This window comes from Salmo salar, chromosome 18 (assembly GCF_965601325.2).
Source record: "Salmo salar chromosome 18, fSalSal1, whole genome shotgun sequence".
Classification (NCBI taxonomy): Eukaryota; Metazoa; Chordata; class Actinopteri; order Salmoniformes; family Salmonidae; genus Salmo; species Salmo salar.
Genome location: NC_138308.1, coordinates 11,695,083 through 11,709,183, shown reverse-complemented (window position 1 = coordinate 11,709,183; position 14,101 = coordinate 11,695,083). Strand labels below are relative to the sequence as shown.

Here is a 14,101-nt window from a genome sequence, read left to right as displayed (position 1 = left end):
GAAGGTCGCCCTCTGCACAGAGGCAGTCATTTTGACTGCATGTTCATTTAAAATGTAAATATCTCTGCAATTGTTTAAGTCATGCCCCCCCTCTATCCTTGACTTTCGCTAAATAAGTCTATTTAACATACATATGTTGTAAGAATTTTTATATCAGAAACACCATGTGTTAAAGCTGTTTTAAGAGGACATGTCATTTTTTCCCCAATGCCAAAAAGTGACTTTTTCTAATCCTCCTACAGAGTCACATTCAGGTAAGACGAGCAGAAAGAGCCGATTCTGCAGGTTTCCAACTATCACTTTTTCCAAGAATAATCGCTGTTCCTTTGCGGTTCACGTGCACAAGTACAGTGAAATGCCTTTCTTGCAAACTCTTTCCCAACAATGCAGTAATCAATATCAGTAGTACTATAAATAAAGTAAAGTAGAACAAAAACATGCAAGAAATATAAATAAGAAGAACACGAGAAAGTAAGTAAGCTAAGTGGTCAGTTCCAGGGTCAGTGGCAATACAATATTTACAAAGTGCAGGGATACTGGAGTGGTAGGGGTAGATATGTAAAAGGGGGAAAGTTGACTAGACATCAGGAGCATATATGATGATTGTATACGAGTGTGTGTGTGTTTAATCACTATTTTTTATTTTTTATTTAAACCTTTATTTAACTAGACCAGTCAGTTAAGAACACATTTTTATTTACAATGACGGCCTACCCCGGCCAAACCCGGACACCGCTGGGCCAATTGTGCGCTGCCCTACGGGACTCCCAAACACGGCCGGATGTGATACAGCGTGGATTCGAACCAGGGACTGTAGTGACGCATCTTGCACTGAGATGCAGTGCCTGAGACAGCTGCGCCACTTGGGAGCCCGGGGAGTATGAATGTGTGTGCATGTTATGTGTGTGTGAGCAAATTAAGTGAGTATGTGTGAGTGTGTGTGTGCTGGAGTGTCAGTGTGAATGTGTGCAAGTCCTGTGAGAGTGCATAGAGTAAGTGTGAAAATGAAGTAAAACAGTCAATGCAGATAGTCCATGTAGCCATTCTGTTAGCTATTTAGCAGTCTTGTGGCTTGGGGATAGAAGCTGTTCAGGCGCCTGTTGGTGTCAGACTTGTTGCTCCCGTACCGCTTGTCATACAGAAGCAGAGTGAACAGTCTATGGGCTTGGGTGGATGGAGTCTTTAACAATTTTCCAGGCCTTCCTTTCACACTGCCTGATATAGAGGTCCTTGATCGCAGGGAGCTCGGCCCCGTGACGTACTGGTCTAGCCGCACCACCCTCTCTAGTGCCATACAATCAAGGGCAGTGCAGTTGCCATACCAAGCAGTGATGCAGCCAGTCAAGATGCTCTCAATGGTGCAGTCACCTCCCCATTTCCTGTAGTCATCATCGCCAGTGATCAGGCCTACCACCGTCGCGTCGTCAGCAAACTTGATGATGGTGTTGGAGTTGTGCGTGGCTACGCAGTCGTGGCTAAACACAGAGTACAAGAGTGGACTAAGCACACACCCCTGTGGGTCCCCTGTGTTGAGGGTCAGCGTGGCGGAGGTGATGCTGCCTACCCTCAATACCTGGGGTCAGCCCATCAGGAAGTACAGGATCCAATTGTTCAGTTCCAGGGTCTCAAGCTTGGTGACGAGCTTGGAGGGGACTATGGTGTTGAACGCTGAGCTGTAGTCAATGAACAGCATTCTCACATAGGTATTCCTCTAATCTAGGTGGGTAAGGGCAGTGTGGAGTGCAATTGAGATTGCATCATCTATGGCTCTGTTGGGGAGGTATGCAAATTGGAGTGTGTCTAGGATGTCTGGGATGATGGAGTTGATGTGTACCACAACCAGCATTTCAAAGCGCTTCATTATTACAGATGTGAGTGCTTCAGGGCGGTAGTCATTGTGGCAGGTAGCCTTAGAGTTCTTGGGAACAGGAATGGTAGTGGTCAGCTTGAGACGTGGGGATTACAGACTTGGACAATGGAATGTTTTTGCCAGCTGTTCCTCACATACATTGAGAATGCGCCCTGGAATAGTCTGGCCCAGTGGCCTTGTGAGCGTCGGCGGGTGCCCTCATGTACGGCTCGATTTTGTTTTTTCCCCGAAGTGTGCATAAAATGCAATGAGTTTGTCTAGTAGAAAGGCATTGTTGGGCATATCACGGCTGAGTCTTCCTTTGTAATCCATTGTGCCACATGCGGTGTGTGTCAGAGCCTGTATAATAGGATTCCACCTCATTCCTACTGTCACTTTGCTAGTTTGAAGCCTCTGCAGAGGTCGTAACAGGAGTTGTTTGTGTCCTCAGCCGTTGGATCAGGGGTTGGCAGTGATAGCCCTCTGTACATTAAGCCTGGTCTTTATCTTAGTGCCAACCTCTGTGTTAATCCAGGGGTTTTGATTGGGGAAGCAGCGAAACTTCACTGTGGGGACAACGTCAGAGATGCATTTCCTAATGAAGCCGGTGACGGAGGTGGTTAGCTCGTCGATGTTATCAGGGGAGTTCCAGGACATATTCCAGTCGGCGCTAACAAAGCAGTCCTGTAGTATAGCCTCTGATTCGGCGGACCATTTCTCTACGGAGCGAGTAACGGGTACTTCCTGTTTGAGCTTCTGCTTGAAGACAGGAAGCAGGAGTGTAGAATAATGATTGGCCGAAGGGGCGATGAGGGAGGGCCTTTTATGCTGCTTGTGGGTAGAGTAACAGTGGTCTAGGACTTTATCACCCCTAGTGGCGAAGGAGACGTGTTGAAGGAAGTTGGGCATCACGTAAAAAGAAGCAGCCTCCGTACGGGTGCATGGTTTCCTGCTTGTTTATAGCCTCAACTACATATCACCTTCAGCAACATAAATGCTATTGTGTTCTTGGAAATGCATTGTTTCTCGTATTCTAATGTTATCACGACCTTCATAAACACAACCAAAGGATTATTTTTCCGATAGCATATATGACATTTATTTATTAGTCTGTTAGCATGTTGCAGTCGAAATGGCTGCTCATTGGCATAGTAAGGGGATAGCGAGGACTGGCAGTTCTAGTATTAACAGTTTGCCATCGCAGTGTGTTTGAGCTCTAAAGGAGACCCAGAACCAGTTTTGGTTAGCGGTGGCTAAAATGAGCTGAAGTTAGTAGTGGCTGTTTATAGAAATCCAAACAGTGGATTACTGTTCTGGACCATAGATTACTGTCAGGGTAAGAACCATATAGCTGAAATCCTTTTAGCCTGAAATTTGGATTTAACACTATTACGAAAGCAAGGACACACTGTGTGATGTGTGCCCTGTGATATTTTCATCGATTTGATTAAAAAAAGATTTCTGTGTATTATTCGCTACATTGGACAAGGTAATGTTAGCGTGAAGACATGGACACATTATTTATATTATAATTTTTGTGTGCAACGTTCTGCCCTGACAAGAACAAATCATTGTCTTCATGAAGAGGCTTCTAAACAGCTTCTACCCCCAAGCCATAAGACTCCTGAACATCTAATCAAATGGCTACCCAGACTATTTGCATTGCCGCCCTTTTACACTGCTGATACTCTCACCACTTTATTTTAAGAATGTGAAATGTCAGAATAATCATAGAGAGAATGATTTATTTCAGCTTTTATTTCTTTCATCACATACCCAGTGGGTCAGAAGTTTACACACACTTAATTAGTATTTGGTAGCATTGCCTTTGAATTGTTTAACTTGGGTCAAATGTTTTGGGTAGCCTTCCACAAGCTTCCCACAATAAGTTGGGTGAATTTTGGCCCATTCCTCCTGACAGAGCTGGTGTAACTGAGTCAGGTTTGTAGGCCTCCTTGCTCGTACACACTTTTTCAGTTCTGCCCACACATTTTCTATTGGATTGAGGTCAGGGCTTTTTAATGGCCACTCCAATACCTTGACTTTGTTCCGGAAAGCTGACTTATATATATATATATTTTTTTTACTAAAAACTTTGGGGGGACAAAATAAAACACTTTTGCCACCTGTTGCCAACCCCTGTTGTATCTCATACCAGTGCAGTGGACGCTGTGTCTATGGATAATGTCCATACCTGTGGATGATGTGCTGGTTCTGCAGGTAGTCCAGTGCCAGGGTCATCTCACACAGGTAGAGTTTGACAGCGTCCTCGTTGAAATGAACGTTCTGTTGGAGGTGGTAGCGCAGGTCTCCTCCCAGCAGCAGATCCACCACCATGAACATGTCCTCCTCGTCCTGGAACGAGTACCTGGGACACAAGGCAGGGGTCAAAGGTCAGAGGGCTCAGTCAACATCCTGCTAGGGCCAGGACACCGACAAACAGTCAGACACAGACTCATACACACAGACACTCAGGATTGACAAACCACACACACAAACAAGAGACAGAAACACACACAAACAAGAGACAGAAACACAGAGAGAGACACACACAGACACACGGGAACAAAACCCAGAAACACACAGGCGCAAGACAACATGCTGACCACATGCATCCTGCATAACCCTACATCAACTACCCAGAAAAACACACAATAAAACACAGTAGCATATCTTACTCCAGAAACTCACTATGCATGTGTGGGACTAAGTGTGCACGACTGTGCATAGATCAGGGCTCTCAACCCGTTCCTGGAGAGCTACCATCCTGTAGATTTTCGCTTATCTACCCTAATCTAGTGCACATTATTTTAATAATTAGCTGGTTGAAAAGCTGAATCAGATTAGTTACAACTGGGGTTGCACAGAAACCTTCATTAGAGTAGCTCTGCAGGAATAGAGTTGGAGAACGCCGGCATAGATGAACAGCCTATAACGTGTTAATGTATCCAGGAGTTGGTGTGAGTGTGTATTCACTTGTAAGCTCAAAACAAGCACAGTGGGAACCATTACTTTGAGATTGATCTTGATCTTAATGAGCTGCCATTTGTTGGAGTGAATGCAGGAGAGTGACTGCCAAATTAAGGCAAGAACAGAGCCAGCCTTTGATTGATGTCTCTTAACTGAAAATGGCTGGTGGATGGCTAAAGATCCTTGTCAATCAGGATTACTAATCAAGCACATCACATTGAAACACGTCCACATAATGATCTGGGTGGGGTTTGTGACAATCTACTACGCCATCTCTCCACAGGCATCTGCTAAACATCAAGCTCTACTGGCACACTACAGCAAGCCTTGTACAATAGAAATCCAATCCAAACCACACAGTACATAAACAACACAAAACGTCAGAAACCCACAATCACCTTTCTGTAATCATGAAAAGGGAGAGATAGAGAGAGCAAGAGGAAGAAAGTGAGAGAGAGAGCGCGAGAGAGGCTTTCCGGAGGTTCTCAATCCGTAAAGGTAGAAAACAACTCACCTCCTTGTGATTTCCTGTATCAAACCCAGGTTCCAATCCTGGTCGCTATTGCAACATTATTTATTTTTCATCTTGGCAGATTTCCTATATAGCTCCATTTCTCCGGGCTTAGCCCCATACACTCAGGGGGCATTTTGATTGGCCCTCTCCAGGTGCAATTTCCTGCTATCTATATCTGAAAAATAGAGCGCCATGTTCAGAGCGAGCAAAAATCATTCCATCTCACCGGGACATCAGTTCTGCAAAGCCAAACACCGCTCACAACAGTACACTATACCAGTCAAAATTTTTGACCCACCTACTCATTCCAGGGTTTTTCTTTATTTTTACTATTTTCTACATTGTAGAATAATAGTGAAGACATCAAAACTATGAAATAACACATAGGGAATTTTATCTTTATTTAACTAGGCAAGTCAGTTAAGAACAAATTCTTATTTTCAATGACGGCCTAGGAACAGTGGGTTAACTGCCTTGTTCAGGGGCAGAACGACAGATTTGTACCTTGTCAGCTCGGGGGTTCGAAAGCTTTAACCACTAGGCTACCCTGGCGCCCCACACGATTCCATGTGTTATTTCATAGTTTTGATTTCTTCACTATTATTCTACAATATAGAAAATAATAAAAATAAAGGAAACACCTTGAATGAGTATGTGTGTCCAAACTTTTGACTGGTACTGTATATACAACAAATATGTGGACCCCACTTCAAATTAGTGGATTCGGCAATTTCAGCCACACCCGTTGTTGACAGGTGTATAAAATCAAACATTGGCAGTAGAATGGCCTTACTGAAGAGCTCAGTGACTTTCAACGTGGCACCGTCATAACATGCCACCTTTCCAACAAGTCAGATCGTAAGATTTCTGCCTTGCTAGAGCTCCCCCGGTCAACTGTATGTGCTGTTATTGTGAAGTGGAAACGTCTAGGAGCAACAGAGGCTGAACCGCAAATGGTAGGCCACCCATCTCATCGAACGGTACCGCCGAGTGGTGAAGCACGTAAAAATCATCTGTCCTCGGCTGCAACACTCACTACCGAATTCCAAACTGCCTCTGGAAGCAAGATCAGCACAATAAATATTCATCGGGAGCTTCATGAAATGGGTTTCCATGGGCGAGCAGTCGCACACAAGCCTATGACCACCATGCACAATGTCAAGCGTCGGCTGGAGTGGTGTAAAGCTCACTGCCATTAGACTCTGGAGCAGTGGAAACATTCTCTGGAATGATGAATTACACTTTACCATCAGGCAGTCCGACGGACCAATCTGAGAGAGCACTACCTGCCCCAATGCATAGTGCCAAGTGTAAAGTTTGGTGGAGGATGAATAATGATCTGGGGCTGTTTTTCATGGTTTGGGCTAGGCCCCTTAGTTCCAGTGAAGGGGAATCTTAACGTTACAGCATACAATGACATTCTAGACGATTCTGTGCTTCCAACTTTGTGGCAACAGTTTGGGGAAGTATTTCACGAAGGCCCTTTTCTGTTTCAGCATCACAATACCCCCGTGCACAAAGCGAGGTCCATACAGAAATGGTTTGTCGAGATCAGTGTGGAAGAACTTGACTGGCCTGCACAGAGCCCTGACCTCAACCCCATCAAACACCTTTGGGATGAATTGGAACGCCGACTGCCGTCCAGGCCTAATCGCCCAACACCAGTGCCCGACCTCACTAATGATCATGGCTGAATGGAAGCAAGTCCCCACAGCAATGTTCCAACATCTATTGTAAAGCCTTCCTAGAAGAGTGGAGGCTGTTATAGTAGCAAAGGGTGGACTAACTCTATATTAATGGCCATGATTTTGAAATGAGATGTGATGAGCAGGTGTCCACATACACTACATGACCAAAAGTATCTGCCTGACATCAAAAGGAAAACACAGATCAATCGATAAAATGGTCAGATTAAAAAATATATATTTTTTACTACCTTAATGAATATTCTCCATAATATTTCTGTTTAATATTTCTGTCTGAAGCATTGGTTCAGAAGAAGTTCTTATGGACAACTGGCAGCGATTGGCAGAGATCCATGCTAAACAAAATATTTGACTTGCTGTGAACCGCATTGTATAAGGTTATAGTAAGTCAGTGATATCATCTATAGCCTAGTTGTGAAGTACAGCCTCTTGAAGCCAAAAACAGCATGACATTGGAGGATTTCCACCAGACCTTCCATCTCTTTCAGACCAATAGCAAACCCATGCAGTATCCATCCGTCGACAGCCTGGTGACGTGTCCAATAGAAAATCATCAGACCAAGCTACCAAACCTAACCTGTGCAAGATGATGCGTCCCCCACTCCACACACACACAACTTCAACAGATGGCCAGGCTGAGATTGGTTGAGATAGTGTTTGCTGTCCACAGGTCCCGATTATTGTCACCCTATTATCACCTCCTTGTCATCCCCTGATCCCGAGAAGCATCCAGCTGATGGTGAAGGCCCTCTGTGGCAGCCAGTGTGATGCCAGTGGTATTAGAGCCCGTTTTCTGAGTCTCCTTGGCTGAGATTAGAGCAGTTTCCACATTTCCTTCACTCAGTGACAGGTAAACTGTCAGACATGGGACTGACATCTGAGCCATATGACAGCATGGAGAGTGATAGCGTTGTCACCTTCAGATGTAACACCAAGGACAGAGAGAACAAGAGAGAAAGAGAGTGAGAGAAATGAAAAGTGATCATTGCAGATTAATGTTTTTCCAAATACAGCGTGTGTCTCACTAGATAAGTTTGGGGAATTCCAAATCAGAGCCCACACACAATGCCTGTAAAAAATTGTTCAAAAAGAGGCCAAGAACGCAGGTAAGACAAATGGATGAGACTAACACAAGTTAGTGAAAGATGACCATTCTAATGTGTGAGACCAGACACAATGGAGTTCTTTAAATATCTCCTTTTATCTCTTCTCCCATGCAAAAATATAATACAGAAGTTCAGACCAGAAACTATAAAGAGAAAGTTATAAGAGGAAGCGGTTTGAGAATGGACTTGTCATGGGTCAAATATGCCCAAAACAGATGATTGGGGACCTGGCTAAGGCCTTAGTCCTGGGAGCGTTGTGACAGAGCCAAGGATATGGGCCATGTGGAACAGCCAGGCCAGACTGACTGGGACAGCAGAGCACAATCAGGCCATGATGAAAAATGAGCTGAGGGAAGCAGAGGGAGAGGGCAAAAGAGAGAGAGTGAGAGAGGGATGCAGGGGAGAAAGGGTGAAAGAGAGATGGGGGTGATATGGGGAGAGACCGAAGTAGAGCGAAAGAGGAAGAGAGAATGGATGAGAGAGAGAGAGACACTGGGCTCTGAATGTGGTCTGCTTTGTGACTGTGGCCTAGATAGTCTTGTGATAGAGAGAGAGAGACAGCTTGGCTGAGGCTGGTCAAGGGGCTGGATCACAAGACACACCTGGCTCCTCTGAGGATCCCTCTAACAATGCAGTGAATGAGTGAGCGCTGCCTCTTGCCCTGCACTCCCCCGCCTAGTCCCCCCCGTTACCCCCCTCTGGTCCCGTCAGCACACCCCTCTCTCCACCCCCACTGACTGGCCTTATTTCACAAGGTGCACTTCTGACGGACCTCCTACAGGAACTTAAAATGGTAAGGTGGCTCTGGAAAGTTACAGTCGCAGAGAGAACAGAACACCACTAATGGTGAGGTGGCTTTGGAAAGTTACAGAGTTCTTTGACTGTGACTTTAACTCCTGTGACGTTCTATGTCTACTGCAGAATAAATGCGTGTGTAACAGCAGAAGACGAAAACGAAAAGGACTAAGCCCTCTGAGGAAATATCCTCCAGTTAGTTTTATGGATGTCAACAGAACCGCCAGCTAGGGCGCTAGGGGCGTCACCCCACTTGTGATCGGTCCAACCCCAAAAATATTTACCCAACAAATATATATTATATAATTCATGGGTTATGTTTTAAATGCTTATAAAAGTATGGTAAATGTGTACATTTTCCTGCTTCAAAAATATATTGTTCAAAACAAGCTGTTTAGTTACTTACTACTCTGCCCCTCTGACTGCCAGCAGTGGTAGCTCCACCTCCATTGGGCGCACAGGCCGTGCAAACATTGCTTGAATTGTTTTGCCAGCAATTTGCTATGAGGGGGAACTGCCCCAATGACATAATTTATGCTATGAAATCCTAACAGCACAAAGTAAATGGACCGTCCTGGGGTGCTCAAATGTGCGTTCAGTCAGAACTTCTGGGTCTGCTCGAGTCTCCTCCTCCCACTGAGTCTCTTGAACCAGATGGCTGTGAAGGACTAGATGTGCTCTATCAGGTACAGAAGGTGCTAAAGCCAAAAGCTAATTGTAATTAACTTGTAAATAAATAATCGTAACAGTCATAGGAGCCTGGGACCTGATAAACCGGACAAGAGTCAAAAGACAGAGGGATACACTAGCTAGACCCTTCTCAGCGCTGATCTGGTAGGACAAAAAGGCATGGCCAATTTTATTGTTTCCCCTGATGTTGTTTATCAGGTTCTACTGTTCTTATCAGGTTCTTCAGGGTGACTTGTGGACTAAAACAGCATAGAACCTGGTGTATCAGAAAGCATTATCAAATTAGCCAGCTAGAGTAATTTTGAGAAACATTGAGAAATAGTTTGGTCAATTATTTTGTAAAATTCACCAGATATTTGCCTTTGGTAAGCAGCTTGCTAACTAGTTAGCGCCCACGTCAATTTCAAGTCGTTATAAACTCATATCTGACTAACTCGGAAATATGAAGTTATTTCAGTATTAACTGAACTGGCTAGCACATCATGCTTTGTAACATTATGTTAGCTAGCTATCCCCAGTTAGATAATGTGTTTTCACTTACTGCATCTGCATGCTTGTTGGGTTATCAACCATATTGGTTAAATCAGATGAGGTTAGAGAGAGACAAGAAGCATTTATAAAAGGATGCTTCCACCTGTAGATCATGTACTTCTTGTAGCACCATAAGGAAGTGTTCTAACTTTGTATGCCCTCAGACTTCTAGGACCTATGAGATAAAGTCAAGTATTTATATGTTACAGTGTTCTTGTAATAAGACTTATATTGGAAAAACATCCCACGCCTTGAAGAACATAAATCCACTATTAGACCTCAAGATATCACCTTGCCAGTTGCGAGACACTAAATAGAAAAAAAATCATTCTATTAATGAATTGCGTAAGAATCAAAAAAGTTCATCCACCATGTAGATGAGGTGATTACGACAACAAATTACTTCAAAGAGAAGCCATGTGGCTCAATATAATTTCAACTATCTCCACATGGTTTAAATGAAGAATTCGATTTCACCTCCTTCCTATAAGCCAAATGTACTGTTATACAAGAACACTATCAGATTTAGCATATCGTTTAACAGTTGGCCCCACATATTTATGAACGGCTGTGCCTGCTGTCCTTTGTGGTGGGCTATCTCATGAATTGATATGATGTATTTAGGTGAGCGGACACCTGGGGCAGTTGATTCGTGAGTTACCCTTCGTGCCCACTCCCATACCCTATAATTCTGTATTTCTTTGTGCCTAATTTGTATACATGTAGACCAGAAAAGCCACATCCAGATGAGTGGGAACGCTGATTAGAAGCACCTGCTGCTAATCGGTTGTTCTCTATAAATGCTGTTTTGAATAAAACATTTTTTTTTTACCTACACACTGAGAAAGGCTGTGGAGCCAAAACGTCTGTGTATGCTATCCCTGATGCAGTGAAAATAAAAAATACAAATTTAATAATGAAGTAAACTTTTTGAGTGCGAACCCACAACACCTTTTTGTTTATCTGAATTCATGGGTTTTACGCACCAGCCAAGCTTCTCTGGGGGCGCGATGGTTCTCTTTTGATGCTTGTTGGGTTATCCCCTGGTGCACTCGTTCGTTCGTGAGCTGGCTGCTCGTTCTAAATAGTATAAACCTTTTCAAAACAGTAGCAGCATGTGCAGCAGTGGTCATTCGTTTTTGACATGCAAAAGTGAAATTGGTGCATTTCTGCTGTTTGCACAGATCACTTTATATACCGTGCATTCGGAAAGTATTCAGACCCCTTGACTTTTTCCACATTTTGTTACGATACAGCCTTATTCCAAAATGTATTAAATCATTTTTTTCTCATCAATCTACACACAATACCCCACAATGACGAAGCAAAAACAGGTTTTTAGACATTTTTGCAAATGTCAAAAAAAAAAAAAAAAATTCACATTTACATTCAGACCCTTTACTCAGTACTTTGTTGAAGCACCTTTGGAAGCGATTACAGCCTCGAGTCTTCTTGGGTATACGGCTACAAGCTTGGAACACCTGTATTTGTGGAGTTTCTCCCATTCTTCTCTGCAGATCCTCTCAAGCTCTGTCAGGTTGGATGGGAGCATCACTGCACAGCTATTTTCAGGTCTCTCCAGAGATGATCGATCGGGTTCAAGTCTGGGCTCTGGCTGGGCCACTCAAGGACATTATGAGACTTGTCCCAAAGCCACTTCTGCATTGTCTTGGCTGTGTGCTTAGGGTCGTTGTCCTGTTGGAAGGAAAACCTTTGCCACAGTCTGAGGTCCTGAGTGCTCTAGGAAGAGTCTTGGTGGTTCCAAACTTCTTCCATTTAAGAATGATGGAGGCCACTGTGTTCTTGGAGCTCTACTTTGCTCCGTTCATCTTTCCCTCAATCCTGACTAGTCTCCCAGTCCCTGCTGAAAAACATCCCCACAGCATGATGCTGCCACCACCATGCTTCACCTTAGGGATGGTCCCAGGTTTCCTCAAGATGTGACGCTTGTAATTCAGGCCAAAGAGTCTTGGTTTCATCAGACCAGAAAATCTTGTTTCTCATGGTCTGAGAGTTCTTTAGGTGCCTTTTGGCAAACTACAAGCAGGCTGTGATGCCTTTTACTGAGGAGTGGCTTCCGTCTGGCCCACTCTACAATTAAGGCCTGATTGGTACAGTGCTGCAGAGATGGTTATCCTTCTGGCAGGGTCCATCTCCACAGCGGAACTCTGTCAGAGTGACCATCGAATTCTTAGTCACCTCCCTGACCAAGGCCGTTCTTCCCCGATTCCTCAGTTTGGCCAGGCGGCCAGCTCTAGGAAGAGTCTTGGTCGTTCCAAACTTCTTCCACTTAAGAATGATGGAGGCCACTGTGTTCTTGGGGACCTTCAATCCTGCTGTCATTTTATGTTACCCTTCCCCAGATCTGTGCCTGGACACAATCCTGTCTCTGAGCTCTACGGAAAATTCACCCCATGGTTTGGTTTTTGCTCTGACATGCACTGTCATCTATAGGACCTTATAAAGACAGGTGTGTGACTTTCCAAATCATATCTAATCAATTTAATTTACCACAGGTGGACTCCAATCAAGTTATAGAAACATTTCAAGGATGATCAATGGCAACAGGATCCACCTGAGTTCAATTTCGAGTCTCATAGCAAATGGTCTGAATACTTATGTAAATAAGGTATTTCAGTTTTTTTTATTTTTAATATATTTGCAAACATTTCTAAAACCCAGTTTTCTCTTTGTCATTATGGGGTAGTGTGTGTAGATTAATGAGGAAAAAAATTATAATTCAAGCACTTTTAGCATTAGGCTATAACGTAACAAAATGTGGAAAAAGTCAAGGGGTCTGAATATCTTCCGAATGCACTGTATCTTCTCAAAGAAACTACTGGTAGCATTGTTCTGTTCAGCCGGGAATCAATATTCTAAATGGACATCGAGGAGGACAGGGTGTGCATCTATTCTCCCCACAGTGACTGCTCTCTTGCCCTCTCTCTCTGAGAGGATGGATCGACAGCGGAAGATGACTGCGACTCAGCGGATCCCACTGATGACTCACCCTCTGTGAGACCTTACAACCCTCTTAAAAAGGGTCTCCAAAGTCGTAGCTCATAGACGACAAAAATCCCAGTGCTCAGCGCTGACACATTCACTCCCTCTTGCTTCCCTTCTTCCTCACTTTCCCACATGGCTGCTGGGCGTCTCACTTGGTTCAGCTTTCAGAGCCTCTATCCACATCTCCGGGGAATCTGGCCAATGGTGTTTGAGAGTAATTTGTTGCAATGTAATGCTTTAGGCAAAACCTTGCTCTGGTGATGATTAACACTGGAAAGTGCAAGGGATCAATTTCACCGTGTACACTTACTGCATGTAATACTGTCCGTCTGGGTAAGGGAATATGACCTCCAATTTAGAAATACAAATTGATCGGGGGGGGAAAGAAAGCATCTACATATGCTGTGATGGCTTATGGGATTTGCGTGGATTTTGTTGCGCGCTGCAGATAGATAATACTTTCAAGGTGGCTAATCCATTTAAATATATCCCACTCCTACACATCATACGGTATCTATCATCAGCAAGTGAATGGTCACGGCAATTACTGCATGCAGCAAACTTGACAGTCCTCCAGGCTTAAGCAGTCTTGTTCTAGTGATGTGGATTCAGTGCCTAGCATTAGAGATTCCTTCTGATTTTCTCTGACGCAATGGATGGAGCTTCTTCAAAGAAACCCAGCAGCATTCAGGACATAATGAAAGCAAACATAGGATTCAAAACAGTGTGTGAGATGGAGAGATGAAAGCAAACCAATAGACGTTGAAACTCTGTTTGGACAAAGTAATCAATGGTCAAATCCCTTCTTAACACTGCCTTTTACCCCCCCGCCTCTCAGCTTTCCTCTCTCTCCCTTGCCTTCGCTGTGATTTCAGGAATCATTACTTTCCATGATGGCTGTTTCTCTCACGCTCCCGCTCTCCCCCTCTCTGGC

At 44.1% G+C, this 14,101-nt stretch overlaps 1 protein-coding gene across 1 annotated transcript in view; it reads right to left on the bottom strand.

Moving 5' to 3' along the window:
• Positions 1–14,101, bottom strand: part of LOC106576771 (serine/threonine-protein kinase 32C) — a 156,308-nt gene that overhangs the window by 34,638 nt on the left and 107,569 nt on the right. The window contains exon 4 of the mRNA XM_014154152.3: positions 4,044–4,217. Within this exon, the coding sequence (XP_014009627.1) occupies positions 4,044–4,217 (174 nt within the window). The remainder of the gene's footprint in view (positions 1–4,043; positions 4,218–14,101) is intronic.